We start from the raw sequence: 21,756 nt of genomic DNA on the forward strand, positions 1-21,756 counted from the left end.
TAATGTGACTCATATGCTTGTTATTGCTGTAGGGAGATAGAAAAAACAATCCCTAAAGCCTCACTTTTTTTCAGATTAAAATCAGCTCGAGATGTTGTATCCAGAACTGGGCACTCATTGGCTCTGGGTTGTTTGCATCGTTATGTTGGTGGTATTGGCTCAGGACAACATCTGAAGACCAGTGTCAGCATTCTATTGGCTCTAGCACAGGATGGAACATCCTCTGAAGTCCAGGTATAATATTGACTTTTTATTATGAAATTAAAAAATGCTACTTTAAGGAAAATGATTCTGATGAGTTGTTAGGAAAAATGTCTTAGGGTCTTTCTCTGCCATTTTATTAGGATTTGGTATTTGAACCCAATCCTAAATCTGGGAATTTAACCCATTCATAACAGTCCTTGAAGCATATTTTTGTTTGTTTGTTTGTTTTTTTATCCTTTGTTCTTGTTTCCTCTTCTTTTTATTTCCTTACATTTGTTAGGCTGATTTCCTTACATTTGTTAGACTGACTGAAAAAAAAATTTTTTTTGTTTTGTTGGTTTCTTTGCTTGTTTTCCTCATTTTTTTCTTTTTTCTTTTCAAATTTCTTTTTATAATCATCCTCTGTCTCTCCCTCTGACACCCTAACTCAGGTACAGCGTCATTGGTTGAATCTTCAAGTATACTCCTTTAATTTTATTTTCTTTCCTCCTTAAATATTTTGTACAAAAGTAGATATAACTACAGTAAGAGGCAAGAGCTTCATGTGTGAAAATATCCTACAGTCTTGATTTGCCACTTTACATTGATGCACCTAAAAATACTAAGTATATGAATTCAACAGCATTCAACTTGCCAGCTTCATACTGGGACTCAAAAGTTGGGAGAAGAGACAAGTTTGATCACCATTACTGCCTGCCATTAGTCTGTTAATAAGTGAGTTTCTTCACCATTAGAAAAGGATGCTAAATCCACCAGAGACTTCTTAGTCTACAGGCTTAGTTTGCCTTTGACTTCTTGGTAAAGGTTTTCAGCTGTGTAACACACCTAAGTCCCAAAAAATTAAAAATAAAAATCAAGTGATCTTGCCCCTCAAGAGGTGCTGTGCTGCTTTATTTAAAAGACCGTGTTCACACTAGTCTGGAAGAAAAGAACACAACTATGAAATTATTTTCCATAAGAAGTTACTGCTTTCTTCTTTTATGTCAAAGAGTTGGTGCTAGTTCTCTTTCATCGTCACCTTCTCTTGCTTTAACTTCTTAAAACCACACTCCTTTAAGTGATCGCTTCACATGATTCTTTTTCTATGACATGACATTTTACTGTAGTGTGGACCAGTTACATTCCCTCAAAGCTGCTATTTCGGTTCGTATCTGCACAAGAGTAGTATAATAACATTCTTTCTTAGTTTTCTCCAAAGTCTCCTCTGTTTTAAGAATCCTAACTCAAAATTTATACTTCACAATTGAATTATAGTGTAGTATACATGTATTTAGTTATAACTACTGGAGATTTATTGTTCAATTACGTTTTCTTTTTTTGTATCCTCAACTCCTGTCTTGAGATCTTTGTTCTTATTTTATTTTTACTTGATAGAAACCTTCCTCCAGCAGTAATAATCTTAGGATACGTCGTGAAGTGGTGTGCTTTTTGATTCCTTGCATATCTGAAAAAAGTGACTTTATTTTGCCTTCACATTTTAATACTTTAGTTGGGTATACTATTCCTCACACAGTCCTTTTTTTTTCACTATTCATAAATGTTTCAGTACTTTTTGTATTCCAATATTGCAAATAAGAGGCTAATAATAGCTTAATTTTTTGAGTTAAATTTCCATAGATACTAACATCTTAGGTTTTTATCAGCTACCTATTAAAAGTTTCAAATATGTTCTTTAAGAAGTGAAAGATAACTTATAAACCAATAATCAAAGCAACTGATGTGCAAGTACTGTCTTTAAAGTTTCTCTGCAGTGTGACTTTGTATATCCAGAAATAAAACTTTAATGACGAATTCATTTTCTCCTTTTGTATTATGCATGTATTTCACACTCCCAAAAGACAGTGTCTTATGTAATAAATTTCTGAATTAATGGATGCTTATGGACATCATAGCTATCTTTTTCTGCATCTTTTCATTGCTTTTGCTAAGAAACTTATCTGAAATATGTCTGTATGTCTATAACTTTATATTTTGGTTTAGTAACATATAAGAATTTTTCTTTCTATCCTTGCACCTTAGAAATTTCATCAGGTTCTTTGTAAGTTTATCTTTTCCTTTTCTCTTTCTGGTACCTATTCATATGTTAGGTCTCGTCTTTTTCCTCATTATTTTAATTTTTTTGTATTTTCACTCCTTTGAAGGATAATCTTCCATTTGAACTTCAAGATAATGATTTTATTATTTAGCAATAATTATTCTTTTTTTCCATTTTTCTATTGAACATTTAATATAAATCCTGGGGGGGGTGTGTTTTTTTAAAACACTTGTAGAATCTCCTTTGTGCTTTAATTATATTGCCTTAAAAATCCTTATGATAGTTTTACTAAAATACTTTTTTGTTTCTTCCATTAATTTTTTTCTCCAAATGTGTATTCTGGTCTTCCTCCCTCAGGCTGCTGTATCTGTAATACTTTTTGCTAGCTCTTGTCAGTAAGTGTGGTTTCTGTACATAACTATCCAGCTCAGGTTGCTGAATTCATTAGGATTGGAGTATATTGACAGGTAGTAGATATCAGGTATGCATTTTTTTATACCATGTTAACAAGTTGGGAAACTTCTCTGTTGAGACTTCTCTGTCCTCAGCCTAATAGTGAAGCTCTGCTTTGGAGCTGCCAACAGCAAAAATAAAAGTTAAGTTCTTTGACAGGTGGATGTGAGCAGCTTAAAGGATTTTTCATTTTCTTAAGCCTATGTCGATGACAGTACATTGCTCTGGGTTAGTTTTGCAAATACTATTAACCGCTAAGATTATTTGTGCTTAGTAAACAGAAATTAGGGCCTGAAATTGTTCGATGCACTTGAAGAGCTGTGGTGTGACTATCATTGCTTGAGAAGTATATCTGAGTACAGAACATTGGTATGGTCATTGTTTTATTTCAGCCTAGTTAATTAGCAAAACTCCGATAATAAATATATATACTCCAGACAATAAATGTATATTTGATGTCCATAGCATCCACTAAATCAAATACTTACCATGTAAATCATTGTCTTGTGGAAGTGTGAAACACATGAACATTATAATAGAGGAAATGAGTTCATCAGTGAAACTTTTTTCTGACACTCAAAGCCACAATGCAGAGAAACTTTAAACGTAGCATTTGTATATCAGTCTCTTTGGTTATTGGCTACTGGTAGCTTATGTGCTTACCTTCTATTTCTTAAGGAATATATTTGAAAATTTTTCTAGATTATTAATTAAAATCTAAGACGTTAGTATTATAAAAATTTAAGTTAAAATATCAATTCAGTATACTTTATCACTTAAAACTAAAATAAAATTATATTTTATTCTAGACTTGGTCTCTTCATTCACTTGCGTTGATAGTGGATTCCAGTGGCCCAATGTACCGTGGATATGTGGAGCCAACATTATCTCTGGTTCTTACCTTGCTGTTGACAGTTCCACCCTCACATACAGAAGTTCATCAGTGTTTGGGTAGATGCTTGGGTGCTATAATAACTACTGTTGGCCCTGAACTACAAGGTGAGTAAATTCATCTAAAATTAAAGGAGCTAGATAGCTAATTACTGTCTTTCAACTTCCTAAATGTCACCATCACATTGCCTAAAGAAACCTTGTAATAATAATAATAATAATAATAATTGCTATGTACTGAATGCTTGCAATTTACTGAACACCTGAAACCCTGCTTTTTATATGTACTATTTTATTTAATCCCTGCAGCAAACATGTGATATGCAGGTGCGTGTTAAAGTTCTGAGCAGAGAACATCTAAGTGATACGTTACTGGGAGCCCCATGCAGTCAAAGATAAAAAGTTCCTTTGGCCTGGAGAGCCATCCACTTGTCTTCATGGACTTTAGCTTCACTTTTTTTGTTTCCCTGACTCTAAGGAAGATAATATTATCTAATTTTTCTCTGAGGAAAGAAGCTCAGAGAAGATAAGTAACCAGCCTAGAGTTACTCAACTAATGAGTGGCAGATTTGTGATCCTAAGGCCCATATTCTTATCATGCACTTAACTCTGATATGATTCTACTAATGGTTAAATTAAGCACTTAGATCAGAAGATCAGAAAATTACTATGAGTTTATGCAAAATATATAAGCCACTTTCAGAGCTTTCCCTTTTTTCCCCTACCATTTATTAAAACTTTCAGTGGGTCAAGCGTTTTGTGTGTATTACCTCATTTAATTCTGACAACAGTCCTGATAAAGGTATGTCTCTCCATTTTACAGATGAAATACTGAGGCTGAGAGAGGTTAAGAACTTTCCTACGGTTTTCTGTATATAGCCAATGAGTGGTTGGAATCAGAGGTGAAGCTCAGATAAATTTCCTTCGCCTATATTCTTAACCACTGAATATCCATTCAGACAGATACTTTTTTAAAAAGAAGGAAGAGAAAAAAGAAAAGATCTTAAGGAAGAATATGGAAATTGAAAAATATGTGATTTAGACATGTCTCTATCTTGGACTCAGGTCCTCTTTGAGAAAGTTGATAGTTCTTCCTTCCAGTGAATATCATAAGGGTATGGAGAGAATAAATATGTGCCTTTGAATAAGTATAGGTGCTTACCAAGTGCTTTCTGATAAGATGATGAGACAGTGTGTATTTCAAACTAGAATGTGACTCTTAGCATGACTTTAATTTCCTTGTTTGGTCTCTGTATGTGTGCAAAATTATTTTGCATTGCTGAAAATTTCACATCACTTATATCTGGCAATTAAGACATTTTTGTGTCTTAGACAGTGTAAATAATACTGCAACTTATTTTCCCTATCTCTGTAAAAATTGCCACTATTCTTATTAGGAAAATAAAATTTGACAATATTATATAATAGAAGTGGTACTATTGTTTGAACAGAGAACCAGAGAATGAGGAATCTTCTGGCTCTTTCAAATAAAACAATGATGGATTTAAAAGACAGTATAGTTTATCAGGGGATAAATACAAAGCTAGCTAAATCTAAGAGAGAGATATTATCATCATTCATAAACAGTTGTGTTTTGAAATCATTTCTATGGATTTTGCAGACTTTGTTTTTAAAACAATCTGAATAGGAATCAGAAAGAGGGTTATTTATCTTAAAAGTGACTCCTTTTTTGCTTTTAGTTGAAGTAATAGTAATTGACTTACAATATTATATTCATTTCAGGTGTGCAACTTGGTATTTCAACAATTATATATATAATGAATTAATCACCACATTATGTCTGGTAACCATCTGTAACCATATAAACTTATTACAGTATTATTGACTGTATTCCCTGTGCTGTAGCTTACAACCTTTAAAAAGTGACTTTGAAGGTTGGCTTTCAGGGAAAGGAATTTTTGGAATGACTTTATTAAACGGGATAGACAGGACAGGCAGATAACTGGATTATGGGCCGAATCTGCTCAGATGCCTGGTTGGCTTTTTTTTTTTTCAACAGCGCTTTACGTAAGAATGGTTTTTACATTTTTAAATGGTTATATTTTAAATGATTATATAGGTACTTATATAATAGAGTTGTGTGGATTTGGCCTCTTGGCTAGCAAAGTGAAAAACATTTACTTGCGGCCCTTTAAGAAAAAGTTTGCTAATTCCTGTTCTGGAAGATTTTATTTGCTTGATAAAATGTAAGGGGAAAAAAGTTAAGGGCATTTCTTATAGTGATTATTGATTTAGCAGTTGCAGTACCTGACCTAACCATAGAACAAACATACTGGTTAATGTTAATTCAACATAGTTTTTTTTTTAATGGAAGTATGGTTGATTTACAATGTTGTGTTAGTTTCAGGTGTACTTTTTTTTTTTTAAGAAGGAGATTATTTAGAAGGTAATTATTTTCTGGGAATATTTCTGGGGATACTAATAAGATCATTGTATTTTGCATTTTCTTTGACTTTGGTCCTAGGGAATGGAGCAACAATTTCCACGATCCGTTCTTCTTGTTTGGTGGGTTGTGCAATAACCCAGGACCATTCAGATTCTCTGGTCCAAGCAGCTGCCATATCTTGCCTTCAGCAGCTTCACATGTTTGCACCACGACATGTCAATCTGTCTAGTCTCGTTCCTAGCCTTTGTGTAAGTATAAAGCTGTTTCATTCATTGATTTAGTTAGGGAGCCCCAAATTTGTTTCCTAAAATATCAGACTAGCTCAAAAAACGTGAGTTTCTTGGGTTGTGCATTCTAGAGTTTCAGCTGCAGTAGTCATTTTCTTGCTATTTATTTTATTCACTGATTTTCTTTTTCACTTTTTAAGAAATATTTTAGTGAACTGTTTATTTCTTGGCTAAACGGTCATCATATTTTCAGTCTTTCCCACTCAGAATTTTGATCCCTAAAGTTTGCTTGATAACTTCTGAGGATCTGTTGCTGTGATCACGGTCGTTAATTGATTGACTCAACAAATATTTATTGAGAGCCTGCTACGTGTCGGGACCGTGCAAAGCCCTGGGGATACATTTGTGGATGAGACAGGATGATGCTTCTGTCATAATGGAGTTTATAGTTTATAAGGGAACATGATCAACAATGATTATTTGCACATGAGTACTACAAAAGGCTACAGGAGAGCATGTGACAGGGGAGCCTATCATATCCCAGGCATTCAGGAAAGATTTCCCTAAAAAAATGGCATGGAAAGTGTGAACTGTAGTATAAATAGGAGTTAGTTTGGGGGAAAGTGTGATATTGCAGTAGATAGCACTTATTTTTAGGCAAAGGGAAAAATATGGGAAGGAGGGGATGCATTTAAGGAATTGTTTACTCAGTGTGGTTAAGGCTGGGAGAGAAGAGGGGGAGGTGGGTCATGGGGGAACAGGATGAAGCTGGACAAATAGCCAGGTGACAGATCAGGCAGACTTCCTGGATGTATTAAAACTTTGGCCTTTATTCTGCAAGCAATGGGAAACCATTAGAATGTATTCCACTGAGGAGTAATATGATCAGATTTGCACTTGTTACATTTCATTCTTGCTGCACAGTGGTGAATGGACTCTACAGGGTAGTAATTATGGTGGTCTAAGGAAGGAGATGATAATGACTTCTCCAAGTTGGTAGCAGTGAGAATGGGAAAAAATATATGCATTCAAGTGATATTTAGGAGAAAGGATCAATAGAAATTAATTGGCTACAGCGGAAAGGTTGTGACCCAGGTTCCTGACCTAAGCATAGTAATATAACTTACTGAGATTGGCAACATTGGAATAGGAGAAGGTCTGGAAGAGCAGGTATCATTAATTCAGTTTTAGACCTTTGAATAGTTACATGGGTCTGAAGCTCAGAAAAGAGAAGTCAGGTTAGAGAGAAAAACTTGGAAGGCATGAGCATTTAGATGGTAAATTATAGATATAGGAGTAAATGAGATTGCCAGGGAGAGAGTACTGAATGAGGACCCCACCATATAAAATTTAGGGGAAAAAAAAAGAATCAGAAAAAAACATGAAAAAGCAGTCAGAGAGATGAAAGGGAAAATGGAGGTTGTAGTGTTCACAGATGTCAAGTGGAGTAGAGGAGTGGTCAGTTCTATCAGATATTGTCAAGAGATCAAATGAAATGACAGCTACAGTGTGTCCTTTGACTTCTGTCCCGTGATGTCCTTAGCAAGAGCTCATCTGGTAGAGTGGTATAAATGGAAGCCCAGACACACTGGGTTAAATATGGAATATGAACAGTAACGTCTTTCCAGAAGTTTGACTATAAAAGAGAGGGCAGAAGACAATAGGTTGAGGGGGTGATGGGGTCTACGGAGATGCTTTTTCTCCTACAGTACTGAGAAGAAGTGAGCATGTTTAAATACTGACAAGATGGAGCCAGTAGGGTGGGGCAGAGAGGGATTTATTATTCATCCAGGATTTCCAATGGGATAGTTTGCAGGACACAAGTAGAGGATGTCTCTTTCAGTGCAACATGAAGAAAAGAGGAGAGGACAAGTGTAGAGGATTTATGGATTTGGTGGCTGGAAGTTGAAGGAGTTATCATCTAATAACTTGTACTTTCTTAATCAAGTGAAAGAGAAGATAAGGTTCTGTGAATGAGGAAGCAAAAAGGAGGGTTAGAAATTCGAGAAGAGTGGGATGTGGGAGATTGAAGTAACTGTAGAATTATAATATTCTATGATAGTTCTGAGGGTTCAGTAGAGGTTAATGACCTTTGGTTCCATCGTGTGACTTATGCTGGTACCAGTTCATCTAGTTGAGAGATTTTTCTCCTGCATGTGTAAAGATCGTGAGCAGCCAGATACTTTGATACATTCGTAGTTGGACTTTGGCCAAGCAGATTTGATTAAATGTCAACAGAATGGGAGAGGGAAAGATGTTAACAAGATGGTGCTGAAATGATGGATTATGAAATCTCATTTGGATGAGGAAGGAAGGTAAGGACAGTAGGAGGCTGACGTATAGGGAGAAAGAAGGGCACTATAGATGTAACTGTGGGAGGATATTGTGGAGGAAAGGGAAGAGAAGGTTATCCAGGATTAGGTGAAGGAACTGAAAGGTCAAGATCTTAGATATTAGGTCTGGTGTGGTATATTTAGCTTTACCCAACAAGATTTACTCCTTTTCACCGTAGACCAGGGGGAACTGAATCAGTCTCAGACCATCAAGAAGTTTGATTGCCACAGAGCAGAAACCAGATGCACATGAGATGTTTACAAAGAACATCCACAAAGGAAATAGTCAACTAATAGTATACACTGGATTGCATACTGCTGCAAGATATGTACCATCCTGCCAAAAGCCATGGCCTGATGCCCAAGTTCTGAGGGCATAAATGGTATCTCTTGAGCAAGTGAACTTGTTAAATGATACAGCTTTGATAGGCAACTGACAAATGTGATGAAGATGCAGACACACATGCCTCAAGTTGGGCTCTGGTTCTTCTTTCCATTTTTTTCTCCTTAAATGTGGTTATGCTATGGTGGTTGACCTTATGAGATGGGACACATTTAAGAGGATCTGGTAAAGTAATAACGTGAATTTCTATATCTTGGTGGACGTTATCAATAAGCTACAGAGAACACAATGAGTTTCCTATGTGTTAACACAAGATAATGTCTTCAAAATGATTTCCTTAGCAAAATATCAAGGGTTTTATTACCAAGCATGTTGAGCACTTTCCTGCACCTCTTCCAAAAAACTAAGTAGTGAGATTGCAGGCAGCTGGTAGGAAGGAGATGGCATGGCAGATAACAATGAGAACAAGGGCCACTTAGGTGACTGTCTTGTTTCCGCATTGTCAGATGCCCTCAGACTGCCTTCATTACGAGATCTTTTGACACTCTCTAAAAATAGTATATACACGGATTCATCCAAATTAGTGAAAGAAGTTCTGATTTTTATAAATTTCATGTTCATCTCTATTCAGTCATTGCTACCAGAAATGGCCATATTATGTGATACCATGTGTAATACCTAACACAAATGAAATGTGATTTTTTTTCAACAAGTGTATTGAGAGGTGAGTTTCACCATAGTAATCTTTATTAATGATACTAAAGTATTAAACGGTATATGATGGTAGAACTGTTCAAAATGTGTTTTTGAAAAAACAGTCACCACTCTGAATAGTTATTTCCCTCCCAGCAAGTGGGTGCTTTTTACCCCATGTGACCACAGTTACTCATTCTCCTGTCCAGATTTATTCCACACATGGCATTTATGTCATCTGGGAAAATTGTAGATATCAGTGAGAGAATGAATGCCCTCGAGCTGAATGCCCATGTCATCAGATAAGAAGGCAGAAACTCGGAGAGACTTGTTCTTCCCGTCTCATATGGCCATGCTTAACCTTTCTGATTATGGGATATTTGAAAGTTCCAAAACGTCTTCATTTTTAGGAAGAGAAATGAAAAAAACATTTTGTTGAAAAAAATCTAACCTGTCAGGTTTTCTCTCCTCACTTTTGTTTTCTTTTATAATTTCATCAACTGTGAATTTTATGCAAAACTAAGAGTTACAAAAAATATATTAACAACATAAAAATGCATTATCTGCATTTGTGAAGCATTGTGAAGGGGTGGTGTATTCCACATAATAATTTTCCCCTCCATCATATCTGGACGGGATTCTTTCTAAGATTTATTATTCACATTATTGCTTTAAAAGCAGCATATGGAACATAATATTTTCTTGATGAGTCAGATTTATAGTAATAGTGATAATAGCTAACATTTATTGAGCGATTACCATGTGTCATCTACTGTTCTAAGGAAAATACTTGTTTTAACTTGTTTTGTTTTCACTATATTCCTGTGAGGAATTTCTATCCTCATTTCACATATGAGCAAATGAGGCACAGAGAAGTTAAGTAACTTGTTTAAGATTACACAGGAAACCCAGTCTGGCTCCCAGAGCCTGAGCTCTTAATTATTATGCCGTGCTGCATCTTACACTTTACTTCATATATTATAGTGTACTTTATTGTTTCAGGAACTTTTGAGATTAAAAAACAAATTCTATACCAAAAGGATCCATTTTGCAGTTCTTTTCAGATATTTATGTTTGCTTGATTTGGGCTTTTTTATTTTAGTATATATCCTCTTTTGCTTTCAATTCTTAATGTGTGCTTTGTCCCCTAACTTTTCATTTCACTACACATAATCTCTAAGCACTTGAAAAATTTCGATGACAGAGTTTAGTAGGACCATTTGTAAAGTAAGATGTGCAAAAGATCCTTCTGGATTTTTTTATCTAAGTACATTATATGATCTTTAGGGCCCAAGTCTTGGGGCATTTATTTTATAAGCTACTAAAATATTCTATATATATTTTGTTGGAATTACTGTTTTTGCAAAAGACCATTATTTGGTTGTATTTTGAACAACTGAGGTGGTTAAATGAAGAGACTCTTCACAAGTAAAGTGTTAAGATATATTCATTAGGCAAGTGAGATTACAGCTGCTTCTTCTTTTTTACAAAAAAGTCTTAAATTGTTATGGTTTACAGGTTCACTTATGTAGTTCCCATTTGTTACTTCGACGAGCAGCTGTGGCATGTCTCCGGCAGCTTGCACAAAGAGAAGCAGCTGAAGTATGTGAATATGCCATGAGCCTGGCCAAAAATGCAGGGGACAAAGAGAGCAGTGGAGCTAGTAAGTTATGTTATCTGTCAATATTCTTTTTGTTTAAATATTTTAACATTTCAAATGAGCATTACTTCCTAAATAACGTTTTAGCATTTAAATACGGTCCATTTTAAATTCTTTTAAATAAAATAAAACTATTATCACTTTTAAAATTCCTGTGTAGTTTCCTTGGTAATTTTACATTTTTTCGTTTTTAAAATTTTTATAGCTTAAAAAAATTTTTGTAGCCGTTACTCTCAAGATACTTCTGCCATCCGTTAAGTATGTTTAAGCTCTATAAGGGATGAGTAACTCTTAGGGATATTTCCTTGTAATAGGCGTCTGAAAAGAGAGATTATCTATTTGGGGGGGGGGTACCTGAAAGCTTCCAGGCATTGACAGCGGTTAACCTTTTGTGATACAACTTTTCCTCAAAGAAGGTAAGACCAAAGTAACCAATAAAACTATTAAGTGTCAGTAGATGTTTGGGTGGGAAGGTAGATCTTTGCTTTCTTTAGCTCTTTTTGTTTTCTGGAGAGTTTTAAGTATAGCTTGAATTTATAGCTAGTTTTCTGATCTCTTGGGATGGTTTGGGAACTTTTTCAGAACTTAATTTATAGAGATATTTTCCCTGTTGTGAGAGACAATTTTTACTTACTAAGAACTTTCTAATGGATAGAAGTTGCTTGGGTACTAAGAAGCAAGATACCAAAGTAACTTCAGTTTTAGCATAGTGTGTGTAATAAGAGCTCTATTAACAAGCATACTGTATTATAGAATGCAAAAGAAGTTTCTTATATAAAAGTCCAACAGTCAACATGGTGCTTTCTGCAGAGAAATCTATGACACCATAAGTAATTGCAGAATTCTCCTGAATACATAAAAAATTTTAGAACTTGTACATGTCAGTCACTATAATCAAAATTGAAAGAGACAAGCTAAGAGAGGGGAAAATATTTGCAAAATGTGCTTATTTGTTAGAATGTATGCATGTATATATTAATATTTTTAAAGCTTTTACAAATTAGTGTGCCAGGGGGCCTAAGACCACCCCCAGGTTTGATGATTGACTAGGAAGACACTGCATATAGTCACACTTATGGCTATGATTTTTTAAGCAAAGGGACAGAAAGCAAAATCAGCAAAGGGAAAAGGTGCATTGAGTGAAGTCCAGAGCAAACCAGGCACAAGCTTCCCAGAGTCCACTCCTCATGGTGTCACACAGGAAAGGCTTAATTCCCCAGTAAGGCGTGACAATGCATGTGAAATGTTGTCTGCCAGCAAAGCTTGCTAGACATTCATTGCCCAAGTTTTTTACTGGGAGTGGGTCAGATAGGCATGATCTGCCTAGCCTGTACCAAAGTTCAGACTCTCAGAAGGCAAGCAGGTGCTCAGCATAAACCATATTGTTGGTATGCACAGTTTAGGCATAGTAAGCCACTTTTATCAGGAAATGACGGGAACTCTGCTGAAACCCAATTCCCAGATTCGAGCCAAGAACTATCTGTAATATCAGGCCTTAATAGAGTAGTCTCAGACCTGCTATGGTTAACTCTTTTACACGTCTGTAAAAATCACTAGAGCACACGAAAGGATGTTTTATCAAAGAAGAAATATCAACATATGAAATATCTTTAACCTCTAGTGATTAAATAGTTGCATGTTAATACAGTCATAGGATAGCATTTTTCTTCTATAAAAGTGACCAAGATTAAAAATAGTGATTTTAACCGGTGTGGGGAGAGATATGAACAAAAGAGAAATTTCTTATACTGCTGGTAGAAATGTAAAGTTATACAAGTTTTCTGGAGGATTTTTTTTCAGTGTATTCTCAAAGTTTTCAAACTGTGCTTACCACTTTGGCCTAGCAATTCCTCTTTTAGGAATTCATCCTCAGTGGTTAATCAGTTAATGTACTCCTGATTCAATGGTTTGCTGTGTTGCCATGAAAATCACATTGTGGAAATATAATTCCTGATACGGGAAGATATTCACTATATACTGCTAAGTGAAAACTAGGCCTCTGTGCCTAATCTCTCTGTCATGTTCCTTCCTTGGAACCTTCTCTTTTGACCTTTCCCACTGTCTTTGAATTCCCATCACTATGTCGGTTTTCTGCAGACCTTCCCTTATTCTGTCTTTGGAGTAACCCAGTTACAAAGAGCCACTTTTCAGCCTGCATCCCTCCATCTCACTCCCTTCAAGGTTCAGAGGGCATTAGTCTATGTGGAGCTTAATTGTATTTATTCTTAAAGGCTGCCAGTTGTTCTACTCCTGCTATTTGTAAGAATAAGATTTTCAGATAAAGCAAGAAATGTAACCACTATTTCATAACAATTTTTGATTGTGTATTTCTTGGACAGGATTTTCTCAATTTTAAAATAAACTTTTAGGATATAATCCATTTATAATTTGTGTCCTAGCTTTATAGATTTTTAAAAATTTGAACAATAAGACCGAATAAGTTTCAATTTGTTCATGCAATAAATATAGCAATAATTTTTTTCCGTCCATTAAATTAAATCTAATTAGAAGTACGTCTCTTTCCCACACTTTTTTCTTATTAAAATCAAGTATACATTTGCTGAGCATTCCATGGAGGTTTGCTTAAAATACCACAGAATAATCAGTCTTAAAGATCAGGCTTTTTACCTTTATTGTCAGATTAAATTGTAATTCTAAAGATATGTAAATTGTGGACTATAGTTAAATTGTGTATATAGCTAGCTCATTTTGTTGTTATTGTGAATTTAAATGTGTATCATGGCCTTTAACATAATTGTTGCCTGTAGTATACGATAAAATCTTACACAAGTTCATTTGTAAAAATTGCTTTTCAGGTGTCAGTCCTTTTGCGCCTGGAGTTAGTTCTCGAAGTGATATCCATTGCCGGCACCAAGGTGTTAATATAACAGAAACTGGTCTTGAGGGACTTCTGTTTGGAATGCTAGACCGGGAGACAGATAGAAAATTATGTTCTGATATTCATGATACTTTGGGACATATGCTTTCATCGCTGGCTGTAGAAAAACTTTCCCATTGGCTAATGCTTTGTAAAGATGTCCTAGCAGCTTCTAGTGGTACGTATTCAATACATAAAATGTGTTCTTAAAATAAGGAAAATTATTTCTATATAGATATAGATATATAAATTTGAGCTTATGTTTAAAAATATTAATAATTGTTAATCTATAAATCCCTGTAAAATGTTGAAGGTCAAATATATTACAAACTAATGAACTTTGGTTATTTTTTTGGAAAATGACTAAGTTCAAATTAAATTATTGTATATAAAAATCCCAGGTTACTCTGTAGTTTGACATAAAATGTAAACTAGTGAAATATGTAAAATACTTTTATGTATCCTTTCCTTGGTTTCTTCCTGATTGTTTAAAAGAAGAAATTTGCCAGTGCTACTGTTTTCAAAGTGAAAATTTAGTCTATTTTTAAATTAGAAATCTTCAAACATTAATGCTATTTCTAAAGCATCATTTTTACTATATGTGAGGTTGTTATGCCTTTATTTTTGTTATGCCTTTATTTTTGTTACAGATATGAGTACTGCAACTCCCTTAAGTAGTGGAAAAGATGAAGAATTTGAAAAGAAAGATGAGATGGATGATGATACCATGTTTACCACACTAGGAGAAGAAGATAAGTCAAAGCCCTTTGTGGCACCTCGCTGGGCCACTCGAGTATTTGCTGCTGATTGCCTGTGTCGAATCATCAATTTGTGTGAGAATGCGGACCAGGCTCACTTTGATCTTGCCATGGCACGTTCTGCTAAACTACGAAACCCTACAAGTAAATTTAAAATCAGTGCTTCTTTTCCCCAGAGTATTTTTATAAGTTTGAAATATTTTACTGCTTTGTAACATGCTTTAGACTGTGCCTTTTGTTTATTGTAAGTTTCTTTGCCTTTTACCTTTGTTTTCCGTCCTCTCTACATATTGTCCATCTTCTGATCCATATTTGGAAGATAAGTTGAAAAAAGTGGTCCAAAGTTATATACCTATCTTAAGATATATTTATCTTAATCATTTGCCCAAAGGATAATGACGGCAGTAACTTTGGTTTCCTTGGTACCTTATCCTACTTTTAGCACTTCACTGTAAAAGAGATGGCAAAAGTTTAAAGTGCATAAAGTGAGTTTTGCAGTCCCCTGCTATGGAGAATGTCAGAATTCATGAATACCATGGCAGATTTCAAACTCTCAGATTTCAGAAATGTTGTTAGGTATTTTTGGAAAGGTGAAAATTGTTTGTTACTAAAACCCTTTACTTTTTGATCATTTGTAAGCTTTTATGCCGTATATCTCCTGAATCAGATATTATAGGGAATTTACAAAGAGATCATCAGGTCCAGTATCTTCACTTACAAGTGAAGAGACCCAGAGAAGCTGAGAGAAGTGGCAGAGTAACAGACTCTTTTATCTTATATTTTGTTGTCTCTTCATCATCCTGTCATTTTTTAAATATCTGAAGACACATTATATATATCATCAGTATTGAAGTCTATACATTAAAAATGCCTTTCAGTTTATTTTATTGTGTATAAGATGCAGTAGAACTCACAAATGGATTAAAAAAACAAACAAATGAAAAGTAAAACAGTAGTATATACACTATGTATAAAATGTGAATCTGAATATAGAATACTAGCAAAGCATGATATATCATGAACATAGTGTCCCTTTTCATGTCATTATCTATCAGATATTTACTGAGTCCTATTCTTTGCTATACATTGAGGATCCAAAGGAGAAAAAAAAACATAGTCCATGCTTTTGAAGCATTTCTAGTCTAGAAGACAAAGAGCCAGATTTGTCACTCAAATAATTATATATCCCAATAGTGGAATGGTAAGAATACTTTGGGAGCATAAAAAAGGACTGTTTGTTTCCTGAAGAGCCGGGGAAGATGTAACAGAGGAAGTCATCTTGAAGCTGGGTTTTAGAGGCAGAAAAATGGTTTTCCAGGTAGAAGAGGCTGCTTATATTTGTTTTCTATTATTGCTCTAATAAATGACAGCAAACTTAGTGGGTTAAAGTAACAGAAAATTGTTAACTTACAGTTCTGTGGGTCAGAAAGTCCCAGAATGTAATAAACCTCTATCAGTCCCCTAATTCTCTCCTTATTTCAGAATTTCTGCTCAGTGCCCCTTTAGGAGTTCATTTCCTTAGATTTAGACAAAAGATAGAGGTCTTAATTTCATAAAGGCTGTTATGTAGAGATTGAGTACAGAAGCAACAAAACTTTCATTCCCGAAACAATTGCCTAGTTTTTCATTCTAGATTGATATAAATTGTAAATTAGGTGACAGAGCGTATTAGGAGGACTAATGGGTCTTTTTATTTACTTTTGGGTTGGCATAATCTGAATAAGCCCATTTTAATCCAGTTTCTTCCACCTTGGAAATTTCCTCCCAAATTCTGGCAAAAGTTTATTATATCATTAGTTTTTATTGATGGTGTGTTTTTGCCTTCCTTAAGTGAGGAAGCATTGGGGGCTTCTAGCCGAAAGTATTTTTCTCTCCATTTTGCTCCCCTCCCCAAAATAAATAGATCTTCTTTTTTAGAGTTAAAATTCTAAAATTGCTATTCTAGGTAGGCATGTAAAAAAACTGGAATATGCTAGTAACGTTCACAATAGCAATAACAACAAAACCCTCTTTAAACAGGAATTGATTTGGGATCAGGCTGAGCCACAGAATTACCACTGCTTCAAAAAAGACTGTGAGAGCCTTGCAGCCTCATGATCTTTTAGAATTCTTAAGCTTGATAAATTCTTAAGATAATTTCTTTTGCTATATCTTTAATTTCACCAGTCTTTCCTTTTTCAGTATCTAATCACTATTAATCTTATTCAGTGTATTTTTCATTTCAGATATCTTTTTATATCTCTAGAAATCCCACTTGTGGTTTTCTCTCTTATTTAGGTGATGTGTTTATAATAGCTATTTATAATATCTATTAAAAAGTCCCTATCTGCTAATTCTGTTATCTCTTTCATTTCTGGACCAACATTTCTGTTCATTGGTTTTTGTTTTCATTTTCCTTGTTATGAGATATATTCTTCTGCTTTTTTTACATCTGTGGTAATTCTCCATTAGATGCCAGACATTGCAAATTTTATTATGTTAGTGCTGGATTTTGTGATAGTGCTGGATTTTGTTTTGTGATGTAGCTAAATTATTTGGTATCTTTTGAATTTTTTCAGACTTGCCTTAAGCTTTAATAGGGCTGATCCAGGACAGCCTTTACTCTAAGGCTAACAGGAAAAGACTTCCTTTTTCTACATCTTATCCTTATAAAAGTCTTTTCCAGAGTAGAGGTTGGCAAACTATAGCTTGCTATCCAAATTCAGTCCAATTCACAGTCTGTTTTTGTGAATAGTTTTATTGGAGCACGGCACACCCATTTGTGTACATATGGTTTATGTGCATACTGCAAGAGCAGAGTTGAGTAGTTACGGTATAAATTATATGGCCAGCAAATGCAAATATATTTACTTTCTGGTTTTTTACAAAAGTTTGTCAATCCCTGTTGACAAAAAGATCACAAGCTTTTTTGGGGAAAGTTGTGGTAATCAGTTATTTTGCTTCCAATGTCATTATACATCCTATAACTTCATCTGTGTTATCACATTGTGTAAAGGCTTACCAGTGTACTTAAGAGATCATGGTATGGAAGCTCTCTTGAAAGTGTATCTTTGTTATTTCTAAACATGGTGAAACATGTGGATCATAAATGCTTTTTTAAAGAAATTTACTTCATTTTATATTTTTATGACACTTACTTTTGGAAAAGTTTTACTTTTTGCTTTCTATTTTTATTTTTAGATGACCTCTTGGTACTTCATCTCTCTGACCTGATTCGCATGGCATTCATGGCTGCAACTGATCATAGTAACCAGCTGCGGATGGCTGGGCTCCAAGCACTTGAGGACATTATCAAGAAGTTTGCGTCTGTGCCTGAGCCAGAATTTCCAGGACATGTGATTTTGGAGCAGTATCAAGCTAATGTGAGATATTCTATATGTTTCAAAATTAAAATTGATCTTTTGAGTAGGCGTTAAAGGAGCGAAGATTCCCTGGAGAAACGTATTTGGACCTGTAACCTATTTATTCACATTAATGCATATATTTACTCCCATAGTCTGTGACATAGTTTGAATCAACTCACAGTTGAAGAAACAATAGTATAAAACTTGTTACTATTTTTAAGTCTTGATATAATATTAGTGATAAAACTAGAATAGATGTTCCAGGCTGGCTTTCCAATCTTGTGTTTAGGTATTTAGCTGTGCTGTGTAGAGATAAAAGGAACAGCCAAAGAGTGTTGTGGATTTGCTGCCATTATTTTTATATGTCAAGACTTGATAAGCATTTTTAAAAATAAAAAGCAATCACCTGTTGTGTGCTGAAGGATAAATTAACTTTTAATAAGTTAAAGTATTACTGAAAGAATTATATACTTTCAAAAGATTTTTTAATTTTATTCTAAACAGAGATATACTTGTTTCTCCTGATATTTATACCTTTATTTATATTCAAATGAGGTACAATAGATTTAATCTGAGTAATGGTGGATTATGTGAAAGCAAAAAAAAAAATTTACATCAGCAAGGAAATAATAAACATTTCTTTTTTACTGTGATTATTCCAAAATCTTGACTCCAGACACATCATACTTCACCTAGTAGCTATGCTAACACATACACAAAATTAAAAAGTGTGAATAATATATAATCGATGTTTTTCCGTCTATCCATCCAGGTAAAGAAATTATACTTCCTAACCCCACTGGCTGTAGAAAACCTGTCTATAATTATTTATTCCCAAATACTCAAACTATCAGAATGAAGGCATTTTTAAAAAAAAAACTTTCTATTTAGAAATAATTTCAAGCTTACAGAAATAGTACCAAAAAACTATCTTATACCCTTCATTCATATTTACCAATTGAGAATTTTGCCTCATTTGCTTTGACATTTGCCCTTTTTTCTCTCTCTCTACAACTCACACACACACACATGCACACTCACTCACTTTTTCTTTCCTAAACAATTTAAATTATCTAAATCATGTATCTTAACCCTTGAACACTTCAGTCTGTATTTCCAAAGGCAGGAATATTGTCTTACATTACCATAGAATAGTTATCAATTTTATGAAGTTCAGAATTGATACACTACTTTTATGTAATCTATCATATTTCAGTTTTATCTGTCAACCCAATAATGTCTTCTCTAGTATACTCTCTTTTTCCTTCAGTATAGGATCTAGTACCAGCTTTGCAATAAGATTATTGAAATACTGCAGTTGATTACTGCAGTATGAATACTGTGATTAATTCTCTTGTGTCTTTAGTCAGAGCAAAGGGCTCTTAATTGATTTCCAGACTGCTGTTGATATGCCTTAGTGACTGAATCTCTAGTGTAAGGGAAGAAATCTCAAATTAAGAGTTGACTACATCTAATTCCTTATTTAGCTCATACATATTAAATCTAATATATCTAAGAATCTGTGACCAATACTGGCTTGTTAAAATTAAAACTCATATTCCTTTACTTATTAATATAATAGCAGTACATAAATTAATATTTCTTGATCAACCTTCTTTTAAAGCCTCTCTTTCTGAGGTAAAATGATCTTTAAGATCTTTCAGTGACTGTGGATTTTTAGTACTACTCAATTATTTAAAGGAATTGAGTCAGTTCTATGAGAGTCACCCATGAGGTAAACATTAGAAGTATATTCAAGGATATATAGACAGGAAAAAAAAGGATAGCAGTTTTCTGTTATCTCTGGGAATATGTGGCTTTGTCAGAAAATCCTATTTACTATTAAACAAAAACAAAGGAAAAAGAAGCAAGATTAATTGCCTATTTGGTAGAGCATTCGTACAGATTTGATAATGATAATCTTCTAGAAGTCAGAAGAAAAATGGAATGGTTGAGTTTCTTGTAACTGAAAAGAGATAAGAGATGTGATACAGAAGAAAGGAACAAAGATGTGTTTTGTGTTTTCATCTCCAAAGACACCAGAGGTGTTATGTTAACTACTTATCTTTTAAAATAAAATGCTTGTATTCATTTTTCTAGGTGGGAGCTGCTCTAAGACCAGCCTTTTCACAAGATACCCCATCAGACATAATAGCAAAAGCTTGCCAGGTGAGAAGAAAAATAGTATTTTCTATAGTGATCTTCTATAAAGTCATAGATATCTTACAGTTTCACTTCCAAGAAAGAAGAGAGAAAAATCAAACAGTATTTATTTTTATCTCATAAATACAGCAGTGACAGTTTCCTTTTTATTCTGTGTGAAATGATGAAGTAGTAACTATTAATTTCATCCTTTTTTTTTTTTTCCCCTGTAGCTGAGGACACAACTCTGGAATTAATAGCTATCCCAGTAGTAAACAGAGATGTGAAAGTCATAAGAGGGACTAGAATAAAAGTAAAATCTCAAAATACACAATAATTAAAGAATATAGAGTAATGATAATTAGGTAATAAAAGATTTTTTTGACCACAGGTTGTGAAAGATTTTGCAAGTTTCTGTGTATTAAATTATCCTAAAGAGAATTTCACAATATAGAAATTTCATTGCAAAGTTAATCCTAGGAAATTATTCTTGTATTATCTTATCTGAAGAGAGTTACAAAAGCACATATGTTCCTACACGTTTAATAAGTTCATCTTTTTCATGCCTCATCCTGAAAAAGGATTCGTATATTAAACTGTATTCTTGCAGTAAATCTGGTTCTTTATCTGCTTTCCTAAGAATAGAAGAGAAGGAACTCTGCCTTTCCCAGTTTTCTGGAGTACAGGACTGTAGTCCGTCATTATTGCTTAGAATCCATAATCAAGCTACATGTTGCCTCTGTGCAGAGAATGATCTGCTGTTTGCAGTGATAGGTTTGAAATTCTGACTTTGCTCTTTGTGGCCGAGTGAGTTCCCTCTTCCTCTGTTGTTAGTATTTATTTCTCTGAAGTCTGCTGTCTAATGGTGGCCTTCAGAGAAATGAACTCCTCCCAACAACAGCAGACCAGAGAGAGAAGAGGGAGCCTTGTTTGAGACAGAGGTCTGTGGATCTCGGTACATACTTTACCATGTTTGAGTAGGTAAGTCATTTGGATTGGGATACTGGCATATAAACATCAGAAATCACAGTCATGTATAAATAAATGTATCATAATAATGTTTCAGATCATAATATTTAAGCAGATAAAACCTCCTACAAAGCTCCTGATCATTAGAAAAGCAAAGGCTATTTGAATTTCATCTTGTGAATGAGTAGTATGGAATTTGCCTTAAACTTCTTATTTCTTATGTGGCCCTAGCTGCTTTTTCTGTAAGAGGTTTCTTCGTTACCAGGGGCAGGTTTAATTAAATTTTTGACCTCCTATCCTGTTTCTGGGAGGAAAGGTGGTTTTGAAACAGGTGGAATATTAGGTTGCAAGTTCCTTTCTTAAGATTATGAAAGGAGTTGGCTTTGGGCAGATCATGAAACATGGCATCCCAGCTTGTT

At 34.4% G+C, this 21,756-nt stretch overlaps 1 protein-coding gene across 2 annotated transcripts in view; it reads left to right on the forward strand.

The window, feature by feature from the left end:
* The window catches only part of HEATR5B (HEAT repeat containing 5B), an 89,611-nt gene that overhangs the window by 36,630 nt on the left and 31,225 nt on the right, over positions 1–21,756 (forward strand). For both annotated transcript variants that reach the window (XM_006215538.4, XM_072937923.1), the window contains exons 19-26: positions 75–234; positions 3,502–3,691; positions 6,069–6,238; positions 11,105–11,249; positions 14,063–14,302; positions 14,775–15,026; positions 18,063–18,244; positions 20,327–20,395. In XM_006215538.4, the coding sequence (XP_006215600.1) occupies positions 75–234; positions 3,502–3,691; positions 6,069–6,238; positions 11,105–11,249; positions 14,063–14,302; positions 14,775–15,026; positions 18,063–18,244; positions 20,327–20,395 (1,408 nt within the window). The remainder of the gene's footprint in view (positions 1–74; positions 235–3,501; positions 3,692–6,068; positions 6,239–11,104; positions 11,250–14,062; positions 14,303–14,774; positions 15,027–18,062; positions 18,245–20,326; positions 20,396–21,756) is intronic.

This window comes from Vicugna pacos, chromosome 15 (genome assembly GCF_048564905.1).
Source record: "Vicugna pacos chromosome 15, VicPac4, whole genome shotgun sequence".
Taxonomy (NCBI): Eukaryota; Metazoa; Chordata; class Mammalia; order Artiodactyla; family Camelidae; genus Vicugna; species Vicugna pacos.